The following is a 24450-nucleotide window of genomic DNA, read 5'->3' as shown; positions in this document are numbered from 1 at the left end:
ATTGTACACGTGTACCTCAATTAACAGAGTAGATGTCTTCCTAGAAATTACTTTTATAATAGAAAATTTGGTACCAGAGACAGAAATAACATGCAAAGAACAGGGATGGTTTCGTACACCATAAAAAAAATAGAAGCTGTTCAACATGTTTCAGCAATGTTTTTATTTAAATATGCACATGAGAAATTACAAATAAAATAAAACAAAAGCATACCAAGCCTTCTAAAAAGAATTTGAAGATTTCTTCCAAAATGCATCCATTATAGGTGACTTTTTATTTTACCAGTTGCCACTCGTTATATGATTGCCAAATACAGTATTGTACTACCATTCTGAGACACAAAGTAGATGTATTATTATTTTACTCTCTGACTTCTTAGAATCTGGGAGAGGCAGCTAACAGAGTCAGGGATGCTGGAAACATCAACAGTGCCACACTGACTACTTAGCTTTGCATTTTCAGGAAGGCTAGTTTGCCAGCTAGAAAGGGCACCTTATGTACTGACATCCCATATCCACCATGTGGTTATAAATAGTGACATCAACAACAACTGACTTACTCTTTGGGAAACAGCTGTAGCAGTATCATTTGGGACCATTCCTTGTTCACTGGCTTTTAACTTGTCCTGACTGCCTTGCCTTTTTTTTGTAACAACAGTACAGAACAATTGTCTCTGTACCTAGTTAAATTAATATTTACACACATGATATGTACCACAAAACAGTGATTAATTATCTGTTTTAATACTATTGCTACACTGGACACTGGACTTGGTTTGCCTGGTCCTTATTCTGTAATTAAATACATTATAGCTGCAAAAGACATTTTGTTATTGGTGGTGTGTGCTTTCAAGTCATTTCCAGCTTATGGCAACCCTAAGGTGAACCTATCATGTGGTTTTCTTGGCTAGATTTGTTGAAAAGAGGTTTACCATTGCCTTCACCTTAGGCTGAGAAACACCACCTTTCTACCAACAGGTTTTTTTTTTTTTGGGGGGGGGGGTTCAATAAATCTAGAAGTTCTGGAGAAGTTCAGTTAAAAAGAATGGGATCTGTGTAAGACCTCAGTGGATAGTGCAAGTCACCACATTTAAGAGCACCCAATAATTGCTCATGAGTCACCTCAGACAGGTGCTATTGCATAGGACATATGGTGATCATGAAGCAGTTTTATTATGGGACATTTCATAACTAAAATAAATAACTCTTGTAGTTGTAATTGCAGCTTTTAATGGCCTGTTACAGACAGCCAAAATAAAGCTGCTTCGAGTCACTTTGGAGGTATGGTATTTCAATGATGCATGAGTCCTAAGAGTCTGGAAACTTCACCAAAGCTGCACTCCAGTCCTTAGGACTGGAGCGTGGCTTTGGTGCGGCCTTTGGACTCTTAGGACGCATGTATCATTGAAATACCATACCTCCAAAGTGACTCGAAGCAGCTTTATTTTGGCTGTCTGTAACAGGCCAAAGTTTCCGAGGCCAGAATCCTGTTGGTGCACTATGCTCACAGTTGTGCCTTCTTCAAGGTTGTGCAGCAGTATGAGAGGAAGCAAATAAATGCCAGTGTCTAATTAGAGCCTCATGCAGGTATATATGTACACAATACTTGCAAAGAGATGATTTTTTTACAATACTATCAGGCTGCCTGGGACCATTGCACATATGTTAGCCTATTTAAGTACACAGAGTACCATTAGGCACACTTGTTCATATCAGGTGGGCAACTGCATGGGTGTCAGGGAGGGGTGATTTTTTCCTCCCTATGTCTGCTTGTTGGGCCATCCTGCCCCGTTTCATCCTGCCCAAAGTGACACAATGCCATATTCAATCACCATTTTGATTTGTTTTTTAAAGATTTGGGGGGCTTGGTGGGGTTAGGGGAAACAAATTGCTGCAGTTTTGGTAGACTTTGGGCAGTTTGCAGGCAAAAACTCATCCTAAAATCAATTCTCAGCCCAAAAATAATTTTAAAGTTGGAGGTCCCAAGGGCCACATGTGGCCCACCCTTTGTTTATATATTTTGCTTCTGCGTGTTGCTCACTGCATTTTCACAGTGGGTTGTCTGCCATGCCCATTGACCATTGATCCACATACATGGCACTACACTGGTATTCACTGTAGAGACTGTATAACATAATCCCAGTGGTGGGTATTTACATTACACTGAAGTGATGCAGGATCTCAGCCATCACCTGCTAGTTCTGGGCAGCCTATCCAATAGCATCACTAGGATTGGTGTCACCTGGTGCAGTAACGTATGATGTGACCTCCTCATATACCACACCATACAGAATCCTTAGTAATGTTTTTGAACTAATGTTACTCATGAATCGTAATTCCCACATATCACTGAATGTAATAGCAATAGCTGTGACATAAACAACCAACACACTTAAAATTATACCTTTAAATTACAATATCATATGCACAGTCTAATTGTATTTACATGTACAAAGTGAAAATTTGTGGTGTGTTTAATAAAAAATTAAAAAGAAGAATTTCTAAAGTTTCAATTTTTTAAAATTCTATCCCTGAATAGAATAGAGCAACTTCAGCTTCCAACTCTGGATATTCTGCCCCAGGTGCAAAGAAAAGCTTTTTCAACATCCATAGATAACCAGTATGATGAGGATTACTATTAATGTCATTAACACTGTTGGATTTATGGTTGTTGTACCTGTACTTTACTTCTCATGGTGCTGTAATATCTGCCTTTTTTGTGTCTGAGATGCAGCTGCCATAGCAATGAAATACTTTTTTTTAAAAAATGCACAGCCTAATTGTTAGAAAATATTAGAAAGGGGCAAGAAGTCATAAGAGGTGTCAATGAATTTAAGCATAGCTTCATAGCCATGAGTAAAGGGAAAGGCTTTCCCAATCAGTATTCCCTGGAACATTAGGTTTCCATGAAAGGTTGGTAGAGGTTCTGTGAGAGATGGTGATTGGAAATATATATGGAATAATTTTTATGCACAAGTTCTTTGAGACCTGAAAATTATTTGAAAGGTTTCTCCAGGGATTAAAAAGGAGAGAAAGGCTGCCATAGAAAAATGAACATTGTGGGCAAGGTGTAGTTCTGCCTCAAAGAGCCTCACCAAGCTACAAACTCCAGAATCCCATAGGACACAACCATGGCAGTTAAAGTGCTATAGTTGTATATGTAAAACTTCCTAGGTCCAATATCACACTACACTGTTATAGCGCTATTAGCCCACTAACTGCTAGGGCTGCTTCCTGTGGAATTTTAGGTTTGGTAGTTTAGTGAGACCTAAGAGTTTCCTGGTTCCCTGCAAATTCCAGGACTCTACAGGAGGCAGCCATAGCAGTTAAAGTGGAAGAACAGAACTACAGTATAACAGTGCAGTGTGATATTGTACTTGAAGAGAGACCAATAAAGCTTCTTAATGAAGAGGTCATTTTTATCTCTTGCCACAAGCAACCAGGTAGTCACTCCTTTTCAAAATACAGTAGCTCAGTGGTTCCCAACCTGTGGGTTGGGACCTCTTTGGGGGTCGAATGACCCTTTCATGGGGGTCGCCTCAGACCATTGGAAAAGACCTATTTAATTACAGTTATGAAGTAGCAACGAAAATAATTTCATGGGTTTGAGTCACCACAACATGAGGAACTGAATTAAAGGGTCATGGCATTAGGAAGGTTGGGAACCACTGCGCTGTTTCTTGCTGCGATGGCTTCATAATGTTCCAATGGAAAGAAGACTAGTCTGATTATACAATCTGCCCTCCATATTGGTGAACTTGTCATCCTCGGATTTAACTATCCATGGATGGCAAGCCTCCATTTTTCTTAATGATGGTGTGTGCATGCTGTGCTATTAAGAAAAATAGAACTTGAGCATCTGCAGATTTTGGTGTCCACGGTGTGTGTGTGTGTGTGTGTGTCTGGAACCCCTGCGCATATGGAGGTCTCATTGTACATGTAAGACTGTAGAATAGATCCACCGCACTCAGCGCCTGAGGTGCTGCAATCCAATACGGGCTTTCTTTCATGGGTGTCCATCCCAATGGTGTCAGTAAGGTTGGTGTCACTCAGTGAGTGCGGTAATTCACTGTGTCTCCCCCCACACACACACACACTGATCTCCTCTCATGCCACACCATACAGTAATGTTTCTTGTACTAATGTGACTCATAGATTGTTATTCCCATATATCACTGAATGTGATAGCAATAGCCATGACAGAAAGCAAACAGCAGAATTAAAATTACACCTTAAATTATAATATCACACACAAGGCCTAAATGTACAAATCAGCCATTCATAGCCATGGATTTTTTTTTATCCATGGATTGAAAATATTCAAAAATTATATATATTCCAAAAAGCAAACCTTGGATTTTGCCATTCTATATAGGGGATACCATTTTACTCTGCCATAGTATTTAATGGGACTTGAGCATCCACAGATTTTGGCATCCACGGAGGTCCTGGAAATAAACCCCTGCAGATACCAAGGGCTCACTATATTAACATGCATCTGAGGAAGTAGACTTGAGTCTAAGAAAGCCTATGCTACCAACTTAGGTCCAAAACATGCTGCAGAAATAATCCAGTTTGACACCGCGTTAAGTGTCCCATGCTAGGGAATTCTGGGAACTGTAGTTCTGTGAGACATTTCGCTTTCTCTGTCAGAGAGCTGTGATGCCAAAACAAATTACAGTTCCCAGGATTCCCTAGCACTGAGGCAGGGCAGTTAAAGTGATTTCAAACCACTTTCTCCACTTTCTTTTCACTGAAAGAAAAGAAGTTGGTAGCATGAGCATTCCTAGACTTGAACCTCCTTCCTCAGAGGCATGTAAATACTGTGGCCCCTTGGTATCTGCTGGGGTTTGGTTCCAGAAGTGGAGGCTGGCTGGCTGGGGGTTAAAGTGGGGCTGCTGGGCCTCTAGCCCAGGGCACCAGGAGGAGGAGGAGGAGAGGAAGGCAGGGCAAGGCAGTGGGAGGGTTAAGCCAGCCCTCCTTGCCTCCTCCAGGGAGGGAAGGTGAGGCGGAGCAGCCCCAGGTGCCCCAAAGGCGGAGGAGGGCAGGAAAGAGGCAGCCCTAACACCACCACCATTATGGCCTGTTTCAGCGGGGAATATTTGGTAAGGGAGCCCCCTCCTCCTTGGCTGGAGAGAAGAAGAACTGAAGGAGAAGGAGGGAGGAGGGAGGAAGAGGGAGGCGCCAGCCTTGGGCTGAGAAAGAGGGAAAGGACCCTGTCCCACTGAGGGAAAGGTTCTTTTCACCTCTGGCTTTTTGGGGGGCAGGGGGGGGGGGTCTGTGAGAAACCCACCTCTGGAAACTTTGGACACCAAAAGGGGAAATAGGTGGATAGTGGAAGGGGGGGAAAACCATCATCCCTTGGTAGACTTTGGAAGAACTTTTCAAGGGGGTCTCCTGTTGTTGTTGTTGTTGTTGTTGTTGTTGTGTGCCCAACTTTCCGACTTAAGGTTGGACCTGTTAAGTTTAGGGGGTTTTCTTGGCAAGTGTCTTCAGAGGCTGAGAGAGTGGGACTTGGCTGGGGACACCCAGTGGGGTCTATGGCCAAGCTGGGATTTGAATCCAGAGTCAATAGCCCAATGGTCAAAGCACCACACCATGTTGGCCCTTTGGCACCCTTTCATTCAGGTCCCCTCACTACATAAAATTCCCTTCCTTCCTTCCTTCCTTCCTTCCTTCCTTCCTTCCTTCCTTCCTTCAGCCTGTCAGGTGGGCTGAGAGGTACATTTTTAGTGGGTCATTTCCCCTCAACAGGTGCACCTTTCTCTCTCTTTCTCTTAACTCCCAGGGTCAATAAGGCCTCTTTCCTTCCTCTCTATTCCTCTGGCTCACTTTTGTTATTCTTGTCCTGTGCCTTCCATCCATTTCCAACTTACAAAGACCCTAAGGCCCAGAGAGTTTTCTCAGCCAGATGCGTTCAAAAGAGTTTGCCCTTGTCTTCCCCTGAGGCTGAGAGAGTGTGACTTGCCAGAGTGACTTGCCCAGTGGACATCAGATAAATAGTTGCAGGGGGTACCAAAATAAAAGCTTTCCTCTCTGGCATATAAGACTGTAAGGGGAAAATGGAAATTGGGGTCCTAATGAGTCGCGTAGCATAAAGTAGACATGTGTAGCAATGCCTGGTGTAGTGGTTTGAGTGTTGGACTAAAACTCTGGTGAACAGGGTTCAAAATCCCCATGCAATCCCACTGGGACTGCTGAATTAGTGCAGTTTTGATACTGCTTAATAATAATAATAATAATAATAATACAATTTATTTCTATCCCAACCCTTCAATAATGCCATGGCTCCATCACCTTCTGGCTCAAAGCAACCAAGCTATTCCTTATCCCATCTCACAAAGTGAGTGAAAAAGAATAGTCCTCTCCCTTCCCCTTGGTTTGGGAATAGCCTCTTTAGCTATGTCTTAGGCTGCATCTACACTGCAGAATTAATGAGCTTGACACTGTTTTCAAAGCCATGGCTCAGTGCTATGGAATTCTGGGGTCTGTATTTTTTTGAGCTATTTAATCTTCTCTGCTGGAGAGCTTTGGTGCCACAACAAAATACTATCTCCAGGATTCCATAGCATTGATCTATGGTGGTTAAAGCAGTATCATGTTGTATTAATTAATTAATTAATTAATTAGTTTTATTTATATACCGCTATTCCAAAGATCATAGCGGTGAACAGCAGGTAAGCTAATTAGCAAGTAAGCTAATTTGCCCCCAACAGTCTGGGTACTCATTTTAGCGACCTCGGAAGGATGCAAGCCTGAGTCGAGCTTGGGCCCTTTTGCTGGTCTTGAACTCGCAACCTTGTGGTTTCGAGTGAATGGCTGCAGTACAGGCATTTAACCACTGCGCCACCAGTGTGGAAGTAGCCATAGTGACTTTGAGCAAGTCACATACTCTCAGCCTTAGAGGAAGGGAAGGGCAAACCCCTTCTGATCAAACCTTGCCAAGAAGACCCCAAGATGGGTTCACCTTAAGGTTGCCATATACTGGAAGTGACTTGAAGGCACACAACAAAATTATGCTGTGGTCCTGGATTGCTCCATAGCATAGCCAGTAGCCCAGTATGGCAATGCGCTCTCCCTTCACACAATATTTGCTCCAACTTCTTACCCACCCACTAGCTCCTAGACTAGGGAGTTTATCATATGAAGACGATTGAGAGTTTATGCCATGAATATCCCAGAAAAATCACATAATTACATGTAACAATGTCACACGACGTTGCACAAAATCCACCGTTAAAGTGGCCACAAAGACATTAATGCATATCTTTTTTCTTTCAGGATTTCTGTGACAATGCATTTCCAATATCGCTTTATTTGCGCAATTGCATGTGATAATCTTTTGCACAATTACTCACCATTTCCACTTCATTTGTGGGATGCTTTAAATGCGCTTTAATGTCTCTTTAATGCTGAAATCAGCCCCAGTGTGATAAACTCCTAGGACAACTCTGAATAGGATGTCACCCCATTCAGTTCAGATGTGTAACAGCATTTATGCCAATGACAAAGTCACAACAGAATCCCATCCATTGTGTGTAACCTGTCCTGATAGTAGCTTCCAGAGTAATGTTACTCAAAATGGTGGTCCATGTGGAGATATGATACCCATCCCTGTCACGTTGGTGGAAAAATTTCCCTGTCTCCCATGTCAGGTAGCTTGGGAAGCACTGCCGTACAGAGCAACAGTGCCAATCTTCATAAATAAGACAGCGTATTTAACAAGTTTTTAGCCTTCTATTCCTATTATGATTGGTTTGCAGCTGTTTGAGTCCATGTTGTGGTTTGATTAGTTTGAGTCTATGTTGGAAGATGTGTCAGGGCCCATACTGGAAAAAAGGCGTTTACTAAGTAAATAAAAATGCTGTAAGAGTGCTTGCTGCAGTACAACTAAAAGTCACCTTGCTTTAGTCCCAGAAGGAGCTGCCTCTGGAATGATATATTCAATAAGCATAATGTAACAAAAAAGATGTTAACTGGGTGCTGTGTACAGTTGGCAAATTTGCTTGACCTTGGTCTATTTCAATGTTACCATCGGAACATAAGGTACTTTTGTATGTGGGGAGGGGAACAGGCATATAAAGAACGCTACATAATTCGGAGTATTCATACATGTTTCCATTCTCATCTAAATGTGATCTAGTGACTAGTATGAACATGAGCACTTCTTAAAAAGGGGGATCCTAAACATTTCATGTATGAGTTGACCTAAAATGGGAAACACCTGTTGATTGCACAGTGGGGAAAAAAGGTTTGGAAAGTAAATGCATAGAAATGTGATACCCATATATTACTTTCTTCAGTATTACTCAGTGGAAAAATTCTCAGCACACTGAAGAAACCTGAGATCCTGCTCTGTATACATATATAGACAGGTTTCCATTTTGGGTGTGTCAGTATAGGAGAGAGAAAACACTATAAATGGGGAAACTCGTGCTGATACAACTCCTGTCAAGAGGAAGTAGACACTATGTGGCCTATGGCTTTTTCTCTCTGGTTGAGGCATATATTGTAGCTGAAGACAGGTGCTGACTAGGTGTGAGAACTGGATATGGCAAAACACCACATTTGATCCATGAAAACTGGTCCATCTGGACACACCCATTCTCTCTTGAATATTTACAACTGCTAATTATTACAGTGTCTGGCTCTTTTAACAGCCTCGACCTTTAATGCATTCGGAAACATTCCTTATTACCCATAGACTGCTAGTGCAGTGATACCTGTATCCTGAATGGAGAAGTAAATCTACAAAAAAACATGTCTACCTAAAGTTGCAATACATTCAGAAGGTATCATCACATTTTGCTTTTTCTTTGTAAATTCTAGGTTTCTGAAGATGGGTTACCTGAACCAAGAAAGTGGCGACCATTGATGTATAGGAAATGCACAGATCCCGTTTGGCTGATAATATTCTTTCTCTTTTGGTCAGGTTTAGTAAGTAGTCTTTTTGTTGAAATGAATGTTTTGGGATGAGGGGAAATAAATGATTAGAACTATCTGATCAGGAATCTTGCTATATTGGAGTGTGTTGGTCTTGTGGTGTATCAACAACTGTACAGGAAGAATTTCCTAATACTATTTTGTACTGGTTTCATATTAAACAGTCATAGCACTATTATGCCACATTAACTGCCATGGTTCCCTCCTAAGGAGTTTTGGGATTTGCAGTTTAGTGAGGTTCATTCAGAATTATCAATGAAGGCGGCCTGATGCCTCTCCAGGAGTCTCTAGGATGCAGCCACGGTAGTTAAAGTGGAATCATAGGCTGCATCAGCACTGCAGAAATAATGGGAGTTTGACACCATTTTTAACTGCCATGGCTCCATGCTATGGAATTCTGAGTTTTATTGTTTTGTGACCTATTTAGCCTTCTCTGTCAGAGAGCTCTGGTGCCACAACAAACTACAAATCCTAGAATTCCATAGCATGGAGCCACGGCAGTTTAAAGTGGTGTCAAACTGCATTGTTTCTGCCGCACAGATGCAGTTTTAGTATTTTAAGAGGTATGAAAGGACCCCAGGTTTATGGTTGTGGTTTTGCTTATTCTGTGAGTGGTATAATGGCATAGATGTTTGGACTCAGGCAGGCCCACATTTTAATGACATCCTCATAATTTCTCAGCACACAATGGAATTGTTTGATTGTCTCTTTTCCATTTTTATTTACAAATGAATATTTCTGCATCCTTGAGGTATCCCCTTATTGTGCAGAAATCTGGGACTCTATTTTGCTGCCAAACTAAAAGAAACAGCGTTACAAAGTCTGATGCTGGAAAAGACTAGCCAGGACCTTCAACAAAATGTTGCAATATGATCTGACTTACTAGTAGCAGTATTCTGTTCAGGACTCCATCTAGCCTGGAACAGTAGGTCCATAGTTGTGTTTGCATTCAGAGGAAGGGGGAGGCTCAGAAGGGATAAGAAAAAACTGATAGTTCCCCCTCCTGTACTTTATCAGCCTTTTGAAAATTTTGCCCATTGTCATGCTAAGGTTTCAGAATGCCTGCACTGAACATGTAGACTTCATTGCTATGTATATGAGGTTAGGTATTTCTTTGAGTAACAAGAAGGAGAAATGGTGACGTTTCCTTTACTTTAATTTCTCCTGAAACTATGGCACAGTACAGACCGCCCCAAAAGGGCAGCCTGCCAGCAGCCTTTTTCCCTCTGGAGGGATGCCACAACTGCCAGACCGCACAGCGTCACTCTGGAGTAAAAAGAACCCGGAAAACCCAGATTCTTTTTATGCCACTGGGTGGACATAACGAGTGTGCCAATGGCACACTCGTTACATAAGCAACATGCAGCAATGTGTGAACGTTGTATGTTGCTTACATCAAAATGGCAGCACCCGTATGGACAGGACGCCATGTCGTGCTAGGGTTAGGGACCATGCGGTCGGTGCGCAGTCCCTAACCCTAGAATCGGCTCCAGCACGGCGCATTTGGATGGTCTGAGTTTGAGTGTTGGACTATGACTCTGGAGACCAGGATTCAATCCTACTCAACCTTGAAAGCCACTGGGTCACTTTGGGCAGAATCAGGGGAAGGCAATGGTAAACCTTATCTGAACAAATCTTGCCAAGAAAACCTCATGATAGGTTCACCTTAGGGTCACCAGGGACGTAGCCAAGGGGGGGAGTTCTTGGGGTCCGGACCCCCCCTTCCATTAGAAAAATGAATGGTGCGTGCTGCTGCGCTGCCGCACCCAAGCCACATTATAATGGTGGCACTTAGTCTGGACCCCCCCCCCCCTTCCTAAAATCCTGGCTATGTCCCTGGGGTCACCACAAGTCAGAAATTATTTGAAGACACACAACACCATACAGCACATGATCTAGTAGTATGTGAATATGCCTCTGCTTCTGAATCTTCCCCTTCCTTAGGTGCAGTTCTAAGGAGCAAATGCTCATGCTTCCATTTTCAACTTCTTATGATTTGCTGTTGTATGTGAACCAGGGCAGTCATGGCTAGATTTAACTATGGTTTGTCTGGGGGGGGGGGGGGGACTTCAAAATTTCATTTACAACCCTGGCATGTGGGATAAACAGTAATGAAAAACTACAATTTACTATATGCTTGACATGAGAAGGTGCAGTTAGATGCAAGCATAAAATAATACTTCCAATCTGCTCCCTTTACCTGTGCCAGAGAAGCAGTGGGGCTCAGACTTATTCTGGGCAATTGTATTCATTTTGTCTGCAGTGGTTTGCATTAGATATTCACTGAATTATAACAGAAGATAAGGGGACACTGTTAGGTTAGAGGTATTTTGCCACTACACATCAGTATAATGATTTCTTAATAACTCTCTGTAGATGTTTCACTTTGAACAAATCATTATATTGGGAAGAAGTCTATGCAAGTCTGTACAGATTTTTTAAAAAACCAATATGAACATGAAGTAAGTGAACCATAGGAATCACAGGAAAACATAATACACTGTGGCAGATAGATGATTTCCAAGAAGAAAAGGAAAAATATATGTTTGTCTTTCATAGATGTTCATAACTGGCTATGCCGTAACGGCTGGAGCTGCAGAAAGACTTATATTTGGCTATGACAGCTATGGAAACATATGTGGTCGAAAAAATTCTCCAGTGGTAGGTGCACCTTTGTCAGGACAAGATATGAGAAACAAAAAGTGAGTAGGTTATTATTTTAAAAGCCTTTATTTTTATTGACATCTATGGGAAACAGGAGAGCCAGCATGGACTCTGAAGAAGAATAAAAGGAAAAAAGTCCCATGTGCTGTGTGATGGTTCAAAAACTTTATTTTCTTTAAATACTTTTTAAAGGGCTTAAGGAAATAAAGTTTTTGAACCATCACACAGTGCGTGGGACTTTCCCCCCTTTTATTCTTCTACTGTAAATATGTGCTTTCCAGTTTTTTGTTATGTTCTTTGACTCTGGATACCTGGATTTGGTTCCCTATTCAGCCTACTGAGAAACCTACTGGGTGACGTTGGGCAAATCACACACTGTCAGCCCCCCAAAAAACCACCCTGAGATAAGGTCACCATAAGTCAGAAACAACTTGAAGGCATGCAACTACAACACAGGAAATAAAATTTTGATCCATCAGTAATGTGTTGTTCGTATGTCTTACAGGTATTTTTATATTAAGAAAAGTATATATAATTATGCCCAAAGAAAGAGTTGCAAATTATGGAGCCTTGATTTAGCAGGGCATAAAAAGTTACTTTGTGCTGAGTCAGTGGCTGACTTCATTTGTATTTTGTTTATAATAAAATTATAATATGATGAAATATGTAGCATATAAAAGATAATTGTTTATTTTTTAACTTAACAATTTTGACATTTCAGTTTGGCATAGCAAAACAGTTTTGTTGGACAAACAAAGAGAAAATTTATCTGTTTCTAAAATGGATGTTTTTCCTCTCCTTTTCCTTAGATATGTGTTCTTTTTGAATTCATGTGGTTTGGAAATAAACAATCTTAAAATCAATTCAGTTGCATTGTGTGTATCAAGTTGTCCACAAGAGCAGCTCATCTCCTTGGAAGACATTCAACTTTTTGCAGATAATAATGGTATGTGGTAAAATTCTTAAATTTCTGTATATGTGTATATGCACTTGTATTTATCTATGTCTATCTTAGTTATTTATCTTTTGAACTCTTGTGTTAATCCAATTGGTTGAACAAGAAATACTTAATTTGATTTAACTTAAACTAACATACAAATACTATGCTACACACACACACACACATATATATAGAGAGATATTATTGGATATGCATATTGCTGAAATTTATTTTTGCCATCAGGATGATTTTTGCTGTGTAGCCATACTTAAAGGCTGTAATCCTATGTACCAGGGAGGTTTTGTTATGTTTCGCTTTGTTTTGTTTACTCTTACAGACCACATTCCCCTGGTGATAATCTTTCAGAAGCTGCTTTGCCAAGAATGTAGGCAGGATGAAAGCCAGTAGTAGGTGGGGCTAAAGAAGACTTCTCTCTCTTCTTCTGCTACCCTCTTTTCCTTCCTTCCTTCCTTCCTTCCTTCCTTCCTTCCTTCCTTCCTGTTCAGTTAGTGGCCAGGCAAGGTATAGTTTATTCTTTCCAGCAATCTGAACTGATAATTTATAGGGAATGCTTAAAATTTGGCCAAGGTTTCCTTCTCCACACTAATCACAGTTACCTGGGAGTAAGTCCTACTGAATTAAATGGGATTTAAAGCCCCCTCCATGTCCATGTACACAGCCCCCCCTCACTATAGGGCTGACTTTGTGCTTCAGCACATTAGGCCTGATGGTGGTGCTAGGCAGAGAGGAGTCCTCTCCAAGAACAAAAACAGCCAATCTCAGCGATGAATGTCCCTTCACCTATGTCCCAGCCAGTGTCTATGGAGGTTATCACATGGGAGGAATGTCTCCCTATTTTGAAAGAAAAGAAAGTGGGGCCAATTTGGAAATGAATGCAAGTACGTGGATGGTTATCACACCACAGAAGAACACATTGCCCATCCTAAAGCCAAAGTAGTGTGAATACAAAAGAAATTATCATATGAGTACGTACCCATCGTAGTCTAGAATTTGAATTAGCGTCCCTGCACAGTTAGGGCAGAATTGGATCGTGACCTTTTTACACTTCCGGCAGGTTTTGCCTGGTTTTGCCTTTGTTCATTTAGTATCCCTTATTTCACATTATGTAGGCAATTCACGGACTCAAAATCAGTCCAAAGCAACCTTGTACTTGGTTTGAGCATTGGACTATGACTCTAGAAGGCAGGGATGGAATCCCACTGGGTGACCTGGTGCATGCCACACTCTCTCAGCCTCCTCAGAAAATGGCAATGGCAAACCGCATCTGAATAAACCTGCCAAGAAAACCCTGTGACAAGGTTGCCCTACGGTCGCCTTAAGTTGAAAATGAAGCTTAGGAGAGAAAACTGCAGCCAGCAAAGGAGCTTGGGAATTGTAGTCTGATTTAAGGGCAATCCAAGGGCGACCAAGACATGCATTCCATACCTGGAAAATTCAAATTGAATGAAACTTTGGAGTGGAACAGGATTTGTAAATTGTCTGTTTCCTGAATTTACACATCTCTTGGTTGACCCTGGATTGAGTTCGAATTGACTTGGCATTGCCTTCAATTATGCCTCTCGTGAAAAAAACGTAACCCCCATGATTGCACTCGGGATCACACTGCATTGACCTTCCAATTTTCTCCATGTGATAATGTCCTACGAAAGAGTGACCCTGCCAAACTACCCACTTCTTCACTCATACCGTCACTAGAAGTAGTAAATGCCACCGATCCTTAGGGAGGATTTGGAAGAAAGAGAGTTATGTTATCTCCCCAGGAGTGTTTCTCTCTTTAGTAACATTACAGTACTGCAAGTGCGCGTGTGTGTGTAACAGGGGTCACCTAGACAATGAGAATCATGGAGCATTTGGTTAGTAGCATCCCTGATATCCAGCCTTGATTAATATTTCATTCTGCTACATCCATTCTCCATTCTTATCCTGATGGTTTTGTGTCAGTTTATAGTTTTTGTAATGAGACGTACCGTAATTAAAGACTAAAGTTGTGTGGCTTTCACCCAAAAGTGCAGTGATGAATAACCTGATACTGCCATCGTCTGCCTGAAGGTTATCAGTGCTAGATCTTCAAAAGCAGTGAAGTACGTATGTGTGACAGTACACTCACATGAAAATGATGGCTTTAAAGATAGGCAGTGACACCCTAAACACCATCTGCAGGTCACTTCTAAGGTGTTGGTGGAATTCACTTATAAATGGTGTTATAAAACTTGAATTGGGTGTTCAATAACCAGGAATTTTTATCCTTTAGTCCCTCTGCTGACATAAATACTACATTACAACAAAAACTATCAAGAGAAGGGTGCCAAATGGATTTTAGGTTTGGAAATCCAAAACGGCTGTCTTCTTAGAACTGCCTCTCCTACATTGCCTTTTTTGTTTGTTTGCTGAATTTAGTTTTTATTTATTGTACTTATATCTGTGTGAATGTACAGGGGGTCATTAGAGATCCAGCAGATTTATCTTATTCAATTGTGACTACTGATATTTTCAGGATTCAGGACACTGACCTTTTTATATGGGCTTTACAGACCTGTTTATATAAGCAAACTTTATATTTGCGGTAATTTAGTTGTTGTTTTTATTCCACTTATTGTATCTTTCAGATAATTTTACTGATATTTTACATTGTATCATAGATTCATTGCAATTTTTTTCTTTGTCTTGAAAAATATTATATTGAAAGGTGAGGTATACATTTTCTACATTAATAAATTAAAGTAAATAGCATTCTGATTTCTAGCATATTGCTTTGTGGATTTTGTTTTCTGTAGGTTCTTGCCTTTGCATTTACAATTTGAATGTTAGCAGCTGCACACACAATTCCAAAGCTACTGGACTTTGTCCTGCCTTACCAGTTCCACCAAGGTAAGGAATATTGTAAATATTATTTTATGAATGCTATAAATAGGTTTTGTGTTAATATTTTGCATTAGTACTTTTTACAAGTTGAATATCCCTTATCTCAAATGCTTGAAACTAGAAGTGTTAGAATTTTTGGGGTGGGTGGGGTAGGTGTTGGAATACAGAAACAGTATAGTGTGTACCTGTACTGTATTTGTGAGGCTGGAGAGAGATGCAAGGCTGGAAAGAGATGTGACGATCTGTAAAAAAGGTGGAAGGTGTGAATTTGAATCAGTGACTGTGCTTGGATTTCTGCCATTTCACGGATCCTCAGTCTCTCTCTAGCCTTTCTACTTTTTGCCACCAGCTGCCTGCTTCCACTTTTGAGGCAGGGGCTGTGGCACTCCTGCTTATTAATTTCTGTTTAGCCTTGTATCTCTCTCCAGCCTTGTGTCACATTCATTTACTTCTTGTGTATGACTTACAAGGCTGGAGAGAGACTGAGGATTTAAGAGACAAATGAGTAGGAGTGCTGCATCCATCACTTTGAAGGCAAAAGCGGGAGGCTGGCTGCAAAAATTTCAATTTTTTGAGGTTTGTAGATTTTGGCTTTCCAGATTAGGGGTGCTCAGTCTGCATTTGATACGTCTAAATATAATGCTGCACACAATTACGATACTTGCTTATTTATTTATTAATTTCTATTCTTCATGTTGGAAGGATTCAGGAAATAGTTTAAATGATATTTCTTTTTAGCAAGAATGAGAAGGATGTGAATACTGTCTACTAGCCAGACAAACCTACCCATGGCCCAGATCATCTTGTCTGGATTCAGTTTCCGAATGTGTGTAGGAATGGTTGGCCTTCATGTGTTCCATTATTGATAGCAAAAAATGAAACTGTTACATCCACAGTTTCATCTAACTTCTGTGAAAAATAGAAATATAACTAGTTATTATCAGCATGCTGATAGCATCCTTCGAATCATCACATGGCTTTGTGCCTATGCTCAATCAAGAGTAACCTACAAATTTCCACCTTCTGAAGTCAGTTTTGCTATTGTATTAAGAAATACTAGTAAGGGTTAAAAAAAACCTCCTTGGATCCTTTTTCTATTTTTTTTATTTAAAGTGCATATGCATATTCTCCATAAGGCATGACATCAGACCTCAACGTACATAGGCTAAAACTCAAGAAAGTCAGCATGGTGTAGTAGTTTGAGTGTTGCATTAGGACTCCAGGAGACCAGAGTTCAAATCCCTCTTGACCATGGAATCCCATGGGAAAATCACATTATATCAGCCTCAGAGGAGGGCAATGGCAAACTCCCTCTGAACAAATCTTGTCAAGAAAACCCAGTGGTAGGATCACTTTAGGGTTGTCTTGGACAAGTGATACTCTCTCAATGCCAGAGGAAAGCAATGGTAAACTCACCTGAGCACACCTTTCAAGAAAACTGCAAGATAGTTTCGCCTTAGAGTCGCCAGAAGTCAGAAACTATTTGAAGACACACAACAACAACAAAGAACTGGGGGGAAATGATGAAAACGGCAGCAAAAATGATGTAGGGACTGGAGAAATGCTTTTACAAGGAGAGTTATGAGTAACTCTTTAGTTTACTAGCAGATGTCAAGTAGGGAAGGCATGAGAAAGATGTTTAAAAGAAAATTACTGCATCTGGGTACATCTTTAGTTTATAAAAATAAGTCAAGTAAAGGAGACATAAGAAAGATGTTTAAAATCATGTGTAGTGTGGAGAAAATAGATAAGTGGAAGCTTTTTTTCTTTCATAATACTAGAACTTAGAGTCATCCAGTGGAGCTAAGGTGGGAGATTCAGGACAGATAAATTATGTACATAATTGTGCAGGGCCTAAAAACCCTAAAGGCATCAGATCCTATCAGATCTTGGAAGTAAAGCAGGGTCAGCCCTGGTTAGTACTTGGATGAGAGAGCGCCAATGAATTCCAGGTACCATAGGCTATATTTCAGAGGAAGGAACTGGCAAAACCACCTCTGAGTAGTCCTTGCCTGAGAAACCCCTTTGAAATTCATGCAGTTGCCATAAGTTAACAGGCAACTTGAAGGCACATACACAAAGACATGGAGAGAGATGCTTGTGAGATTTCCTACTTCCAATATCAAAATGACTTGCGTGGTGTTGAGCATTTCGCATCTTGGCTCTTGTGAGTTGGGAGAAGGAACAATTTATTATTCTACCTCAAGCAGCAAAATATCTTAGTCCAGGGGAGGGCAATTCTGACAGTTACGTAGTTTTGGTGGCCAGTTTGGATGGCTTTAAAAGGGCAATTGGATAATTTCCTGGAGTTGGAGCAGTTGATAGGTACTAGTCAGGATGGCTATATAGTCACCTCTAGTGTTAGTTGCTGGGAAACATGAAAAGAAGAGTTCAGTTTCCTTGTAATCTGCTGGTAGAGCTCCCATAAGTAACGGATGGGCTGAAGTTGAACTAGAGAAGCCCTTGGTTTGATCCGTCATGACTGTTACTATGTTCCAGGAATATAAGCCATGTCAGCAGCACTGTGATCCATATGTCGCTGTGTAGTCCATATATGTATGTCCTTGTGTGCATGTGTCTGTGTACACATACACGTAGTATATATACCTTTTCTACAACAGCTCCTGTGTATATAATAACTTCTTTGGGTAATGGAGCATATACTTAGAATGTGATGTGCCTTATTCATACACTGAATGTAAACTGTTTTATCTTATGCATTGATTGCATTATGCAAAAAAGGGGAGGGAGTGAACTAGGATTACATAAAATGCCAGGCAAGATGAATATTTTGACTGTTTCATTATGAATGAAGTAGTGTGTCTAAAAGCACTTTCTGTCACGGCTGACTTGTTTCTTATTTAAAGCAAAGGTGATGAAAGTCAAGGCACTCCATGTCTTATCAGTAAATTATTAACTGGGAAGGAATGCTACACTGATTAAACATTTTTCCCACAGCACAAATGTCTGGGTTTATTTAATATTTAGAATCCTTTCAGACCTATTTCAAGTTAAAAATAGATAAATCTGGTGAGAGGCAAGATGCATAAGTATTATCTCGGCAAACTTTCATTTTTATAAATTATGGATTAGCTTGAACCTTTTGTAATTCTTTGCACATCTGTCATACCATTTCAAACATTTGGGTATCCAATGTGTGCAAACTGTATACTCATATTTATGATGGATAACATTTACACAGCACTTAACGTGCAAAATACTACGTTTTTTTCATTATCAGGTTAGATTTGCACTGGAACAGAATAATACAAACAAGAAGTAAGAAGAAAAATTCATGTGCAGTGCAGAGTCTGTTGATGATTATTAGAGATCCAACAGTTTTATCTAAAATAGTGTAGCGTTTTTGCAAATTGAATGTACTGTCTTTGAAATTCAAGGGGTTGCCGTAAGTTGACAATTGTCTTGAAAGCGTGCATGTGCGCGCGCATACACACACACAGAAAACTGGTTTTGCTTTATGTATACAGCTGTCTTAATGGGTCAGAGTAAGAGCGAGGCAGCATAGAATCATAAAGTTGGAAGAGTCCCCAAGGGCCATCCAGTCCAACCCCCTGTCATGCAGGAATATACAATCAAAGCACTCCAGACAGATGGTCATCTAGCCTCTGTTTAAAAACCATCAAAGAAGGAGACTCCACCACACTCCAGGGCAGCAGCGTGTTCCACTGTCTGACATCCCTCCCATTGAAAGCAATATATTAGTAGTTATCATTTCCTGGATATATATTAGAAGTTCCCATACTCTCTCAGGAGCCACCAGATGGGACAAATGTGTTGCAAGTTGCAGCCTTTGTTGCAATAGTTCTTAGGCTGTTGTTTTTAAAATATCAAAACAACATTTCTGCTGTCCTTTACTAGTTTCTGGCAGTTCCTGTTGCACCTATATCAACATTTTTATTTGAACTCTCAAGTGAGTTTCTTTTTAATTCTGACACATATTGGAACAGTTTTTCCTTTTAAATTGTTTTTTAAAAAAGAGTCTGAGTGCATCAGTGAAAATTTGAATCAGAGAACAGAAATCTTACTCTTTAAATCATAGGAGCACTTCAGCAAATCATGGCTCAGTTTCAAACTCTTTAAGAACCCTAATGCAAATCCAAGATATAGTTACAGCTCCAAAAAAGAATGGAACAAGGGTTCACAGACAACAGCAACCAACAAAACTTGCCAAAAACTAAGGAGCTATATTGTGAGAATTCATGCTTCAGACCACTCTGGAAGAGCCTAGCGAGATAATAAACAAGAAAACATCAGCTGCTGCTTATACTTTCTCCAGTAGTCCCTGAAGATCCACATATAATGAGGAAAGAATGATCAACTTTGTTTCCTGTGGCTCCCCTTTAATATATATTTTAATTTACATTTTAATATAACATTTAAAATTGTGTCTTAATGTATTCATAGAAAACAGAAGGAATACATTTTAAAAACAACAATTAAAACTAAAATTTCACAAATCACAGATAAAAGTTAACCATCTTTTACTACTACCAGTTTACTCTCATTAGGGCTTAGCAAGTGATCATTTATAAATGAGAGAGTAAAGACTTGTATCCAGAAATCACCAGAGTTGAGGTAGACCTGGCTCCAGTCACCTTGGCCTCCCACATCAATATAATTAATTTTAGTTCTGTAATCAGTTTTACAGATAAATATGAGCTTTAAAATAGGCCCCCTACCCACATTTCTCAGAGCATTTTAATGAGTACATACATTAATCATGGTGATGCTAGAGTTTCGCCTTCCCTATGTTGAACCATGGGTTTGGTGCGGATATGATAAAAGAGTTGTCCCTCACATTGTACTAAATAGCATCACTTGTGTGTCGGAGCTCCAACAGACAAAGAAGAGCCTCTGGATTAAGATGTAGTGGTATGTAAATGGAAACCTGTATTTAATTGAAGTGTTTTTTGTATATTGTGTTAGGAGAAAATATCTTTTCCTAATATGCTTTGCTTTTTAAATACAATTATATGATAGCTTCACTAAGAGTTTGGAGCGGAAAAATTATTTGAAATTTTAAGCTCAACATCTTGTCTTCTTTTATAAAACCATTCAGCTCATCTTTCCCATTGTTTAATCGATGTGTTCCACAAAATGCTGAGTGCTATTCGCAGTTTGCGTCTGTGCTGATTGATATGGTTAATGAAGTGGACATTTTTCACCGTGTTCTTGGTGGACTAATGGCCGGAAGAGATACTGTAATAGGATTATGCATCCTTGCACTTGGTGAGTTAGTGGTTACTTTATATAATTGTGGCATTTCCTGTATGAAGTGAATGGTACTTTCTAATTGAACATGCCTAATTTTGTTAAAGAAGATATTGTTCAGATAAGAATGGTTTCCAGTTGGGGAGACAAAATTTCCCAGGGAGTTCCCTAATAATGTATTTAGTTAAGGAGCTATCTGTCCTATGTACTGGTGAAGTAGTTCAGTGGGTGGCAGAAAGGAGTGGGGCTTTTATTTTTTTAAATGTAGAAAAGATGCAGAATAATGATTCTAAAACAGACCTTTCTTTATCTTGTTCAGAGAGGAGGAACAAAGGTATGTGCACAAGTACAGTGGGCCCTTGGTATTTGCTGGGGTTTGGTTCCGGGACCCTTTTGGATACCAAAATCCATTGATGCTCAAGTCCCATATGTATAGTGGAGTAGTGAAATGGTGTGCCTTATATGAAATGGCAAAATCAAGGTTTGCTTTTTGGAATATATATATTTTCAAGCTGTGGATGCTTGAATCTGTGAATAAAGAATCTCTGGATATGGAGGGCCACCTGTATAATGCTTCCCTGTCCCCATATGGGAAGGAGTGGTGATTTCTAGTGGCACTTATTCTGTCTCACATGGCATGCAACCTGAGAGAATCCTATGACTATGGGCCCTTTCACACTATAGAATTATACTGCTGTGATTCCATCCTGTCATCTTCCAGCCTGAGAGAAAGTGATCAGGCAGGCCCAGCTCCACCAGGGCTAGCCTGAAGAAAGAGGCTCCTCCCTCCTTAACTGTCATCTTCTGGCCTCCTATTCCCCTCCAGCTATGCTCTGACTGTGTGGGGGAGAGGCTTGCGTACCCTAATGAAGTTGTGAGCTATGCTGGCGGTGGTATAATAGTCACTGGCAGGGCCTCCCATGCCAGACAGGTCACAACCGAAGGGTCTGACCAAGAGCGCCAAAGGGCAGGATGGGCTCTCTAGCCTTATGGCAACCATCCTAGAAGAAGGAAAACTCTAATTCCAAATCCGGGCAGATGGTGCTCGTCTAACCCTGTAAGGTCAACCATCTAAGAGAAAGAAACTCTAATCAAGCCTATGACCCGAGGACCTCGCTGCCACCATCCATGCTTGTCAAGGCCTCAGCAGTCGAACCTCTGGTTTAAAGGGTGAGACCAGTTCTGTGCATGCTGTGCTCCACCAGAAAAACCCATTGCACAGGCTCGAAGAATACAGCCAACATCATCAACCTGCTTCTAGAAAGCACGGATGAGTCCTTCCTGAATCTTTGTTCACGAAGTAAAGCCAAGAAGAAGAAGAAGAAGAAGAAGAAGAAGAAGAAGAAGAAGAAGATTCCATCCATTGTGATCCTTAGATTATCAGTTTAGGGAGGGACATTTAGAATTGTTATCCAGGGAATCTTCTAGAGCAGTGGTCTTCAAACTGTGCTCTTTAAGGGATTTTCCCCAGTATCTCAGACTATTGACCAAGATGGCTGAGGCTTCTGGGAGCTGAAGTCCAAATTCTCTTGAAGTGCACAGTTTGGTGACCATTGCTATATAGCCTCACCACCCCAGGATCCCATAGGATGCAGCCATTGTAGTTAAAGTGCAACCATAATGCTGTAATGTGAAAGGGCCTCTTCACAAAACTTTTCTGAGAGGGAAGGCTGGCAAAAAGAAGAGCAGAAATTTTGGGACAGGCATTCCTGCCCTGCAAAGCTATCTTAGCAAAATAAGAAAACACAGTTAAATTAATATTAATTATTATGGATCAAGTTAAATAATATGAAATAGGGGCTGTAAATGGGACAAGTGAAATAGAAAAATGACACTAAATATTTCCCATCATTGTCATTATTACCATTATTCTTATTTATTTAAATTTTATTTTACTTATACCCCACCTTTCTCCCAGTATGGGACCAAAGGAAGTGTCATTACATCTCAGAAACCTAGATTTTATGTTTTTACTTTTACATTGCATTACAGTGAGTAAGTAGATCATTATTAAGATGTCTCAAACTCCAATGCTATGTTTATATAAGCCAGTTAAATTATTGTTCTTTCAAAATGTCACAGTTCTATTTTGAACATGTTAATAAACCGAATATATATTCTAAGTCCTTCACTGTGTATAGGTTTTCCAGGATATATGAGAAAATTAGCAAATGATATTTAGGAATCATACAGAACAATAATTCAAATAATAGAAAGAGGGAGAATGAGGCTAACTTCGGATGTGAATGCAAACAAAGTGTATTTATGAAGAAAGAGAAATTTTATCATAGATTTCTAGCATAATCAACTAAGGAGGAGCATGATGATAAAAAAAAATATGACACTGATCTGGATGGGATGTTGGTTCAGCCATGTCTGTACAGTACACACAGATTGTACAAAACAGTGGTATAAGAGCTGGCAAACATTATTAATGTCAGAGGCTGCCATAATGCACACAATCAGCCTGCTTAAATCCCTTTGGGTTCAGTGGGATGTTGGCAGTCAGATTGGCATAGTGGCAGTCAGAATCATTAGGCAGATCAACTAAATGATAAATAAGCCAACCACTTTATTCTCTCTCTCTCTCTCTTTTAATTGCAGTCTTCTCTATAGTAATGATGTTAGTCTTCAAATTCATCAGTGTGCTTCTCATCCGTATATTCCTTACACTCCTTGTATTTGGATTATTATGTAAGTATTGGTGCTTTTGATACATATTTAGCAAGACTGGGACACTATGTCAGTGTTCCAGATGCTCATGAGGGCTTTCTAGCACTCTCCCCCATCTCACATTTCGGTATCCCTCTGAAGTGAAGATCTGTCTTCAGAACCAAATGACTCCTGTGTTCATTCAGCAGCACGTTGCACATATTTGGAGTTGTGATCCATTCTTTGAGCCCTGAGAAAAAAATACTTAACTAAGAAGCTCATGTAGGTACACTAAAGGCACCAAATCTTGTCAGATTTTGAAAGCTAAGCAGGGTCAGCCTTGGTTACTACTTGGCTAGGAGACTCCCAATGAGTCCCAAGGGCTGATGTAGGCTGTATTTCAGAGGAAGGAACTGGCAAAACTCTATGAAATTCATGGGGCTTCTATAAGTCAACAGACAACTTGAAGTCAGATACACACACAAACATCTAGGAGTAAATTAAGTATTCTTGAAGAGGATTTCAGGAGTATGAACCAGAGTCCTGAGTCCATTGTGACACATCAGGATGCAATAATGAACAAGAGCCTGGCAAGGAAGACCTCTTCCTCAGTGACTCTGGAGTGCTACAGTTCTCACATGATTGATCTGTCCAAATAGCATTTCATCTTGTATAGAAAACCCCAAATGCTCTTATTTTCATATAAGAAAATTCATATGATCTATGGTACTTTTCATAGAGGACCATTAATTAGCAAAAGCATAAACTAGTAGTATTGTCATTAAGGTACCTCTTTGCAATACTGTATTATGGACTAATTATATATGAGAAATTATATATGAAAAAAATAGATGGAAATTTGATGTCTTCAAACTTTTTAGCTATTTTGCTTAGAAGGCTCTCTGGCTCAGAAAGGCAGGATATTAAATATTTCCTCATGCCCACTATTTTTACATTTCATTTTATACATGTTGAACTTTTAAGTTCAAAAATGTAACTATTACACTTGGCCGTATATATAACCTTTAAAAATTAACTTGTTAGCATCATTAAGGTTTGTCATTTTGTATCACTCTTTCTGTTTGCTTCACAATTGCACTTGAAAGACTGCATCATGTTAAATAGGTATTTGCTGT

The 24450-nt window shown here is 40.1% G+C and overlaps 1 protein-coding gene across 18 annotated transcripts in view; it reads left to right on the top strand.

The window, feature by feature from the left end:
* SLC44A3 (solute carrier family 44 member 3) overlaps window positions 1-24450 on the top strand; it is a 155230-nt gene that overhangs the window by 92485 nt on the left and 38295 nt on the right. For 17 of the 18 annotated variants that reach the window (XM_089515683.1, XM_089515677.1, XM_089515674.1 and 14 more), the window contains 6 exons: window positions 8830-8937; window positions 11503-11645; window positions 12417-12553; window positions 15343-15436; window positions 20511-20680; window positions 23267-23356. In XM_089515683.1, coding sequence (XP_089371809.1) covers window positions 8830-8937; window positions 11503-11645; window positions 12417-12553; window positions 15343-15436; window positions 20511-20680; window positions 23267-23356 — 742 coding nt within the window. Of the gene's footprint in view, window positions 1-5008; window positions 5106-8829; window positions 8938-11502; window positions 11646-12416; window positions 12554-15342; window positions 15437-20510; window positions 20681-23266; window positions 23357-24450 lie in introns of those variants that run through there. The other variant, XM_089515689.1, reaches the window with a different exon arrangement.

The sequence above is a fragment of the Sceloporus occidentalis genome, unplaced genomic scaffold (genome assembly GCF_023333645.1).
Source record: "Sceloporus occidentalis isolate IW3139 unplaced genomic scaffold, rSceOcc1.0.p SCAF_3, whole genome shotgun sequence".
Classification (NCBI taxonomy): Eukaryota; Metazoa; Chordata; class Lepidosauria; order Squamata; family Phrynosomatidae; genus Sceloporus; species Sceloporus occidentalis.
This window is presented reverse-complemented; position numbering and strand designations above follow the sequence as displayed.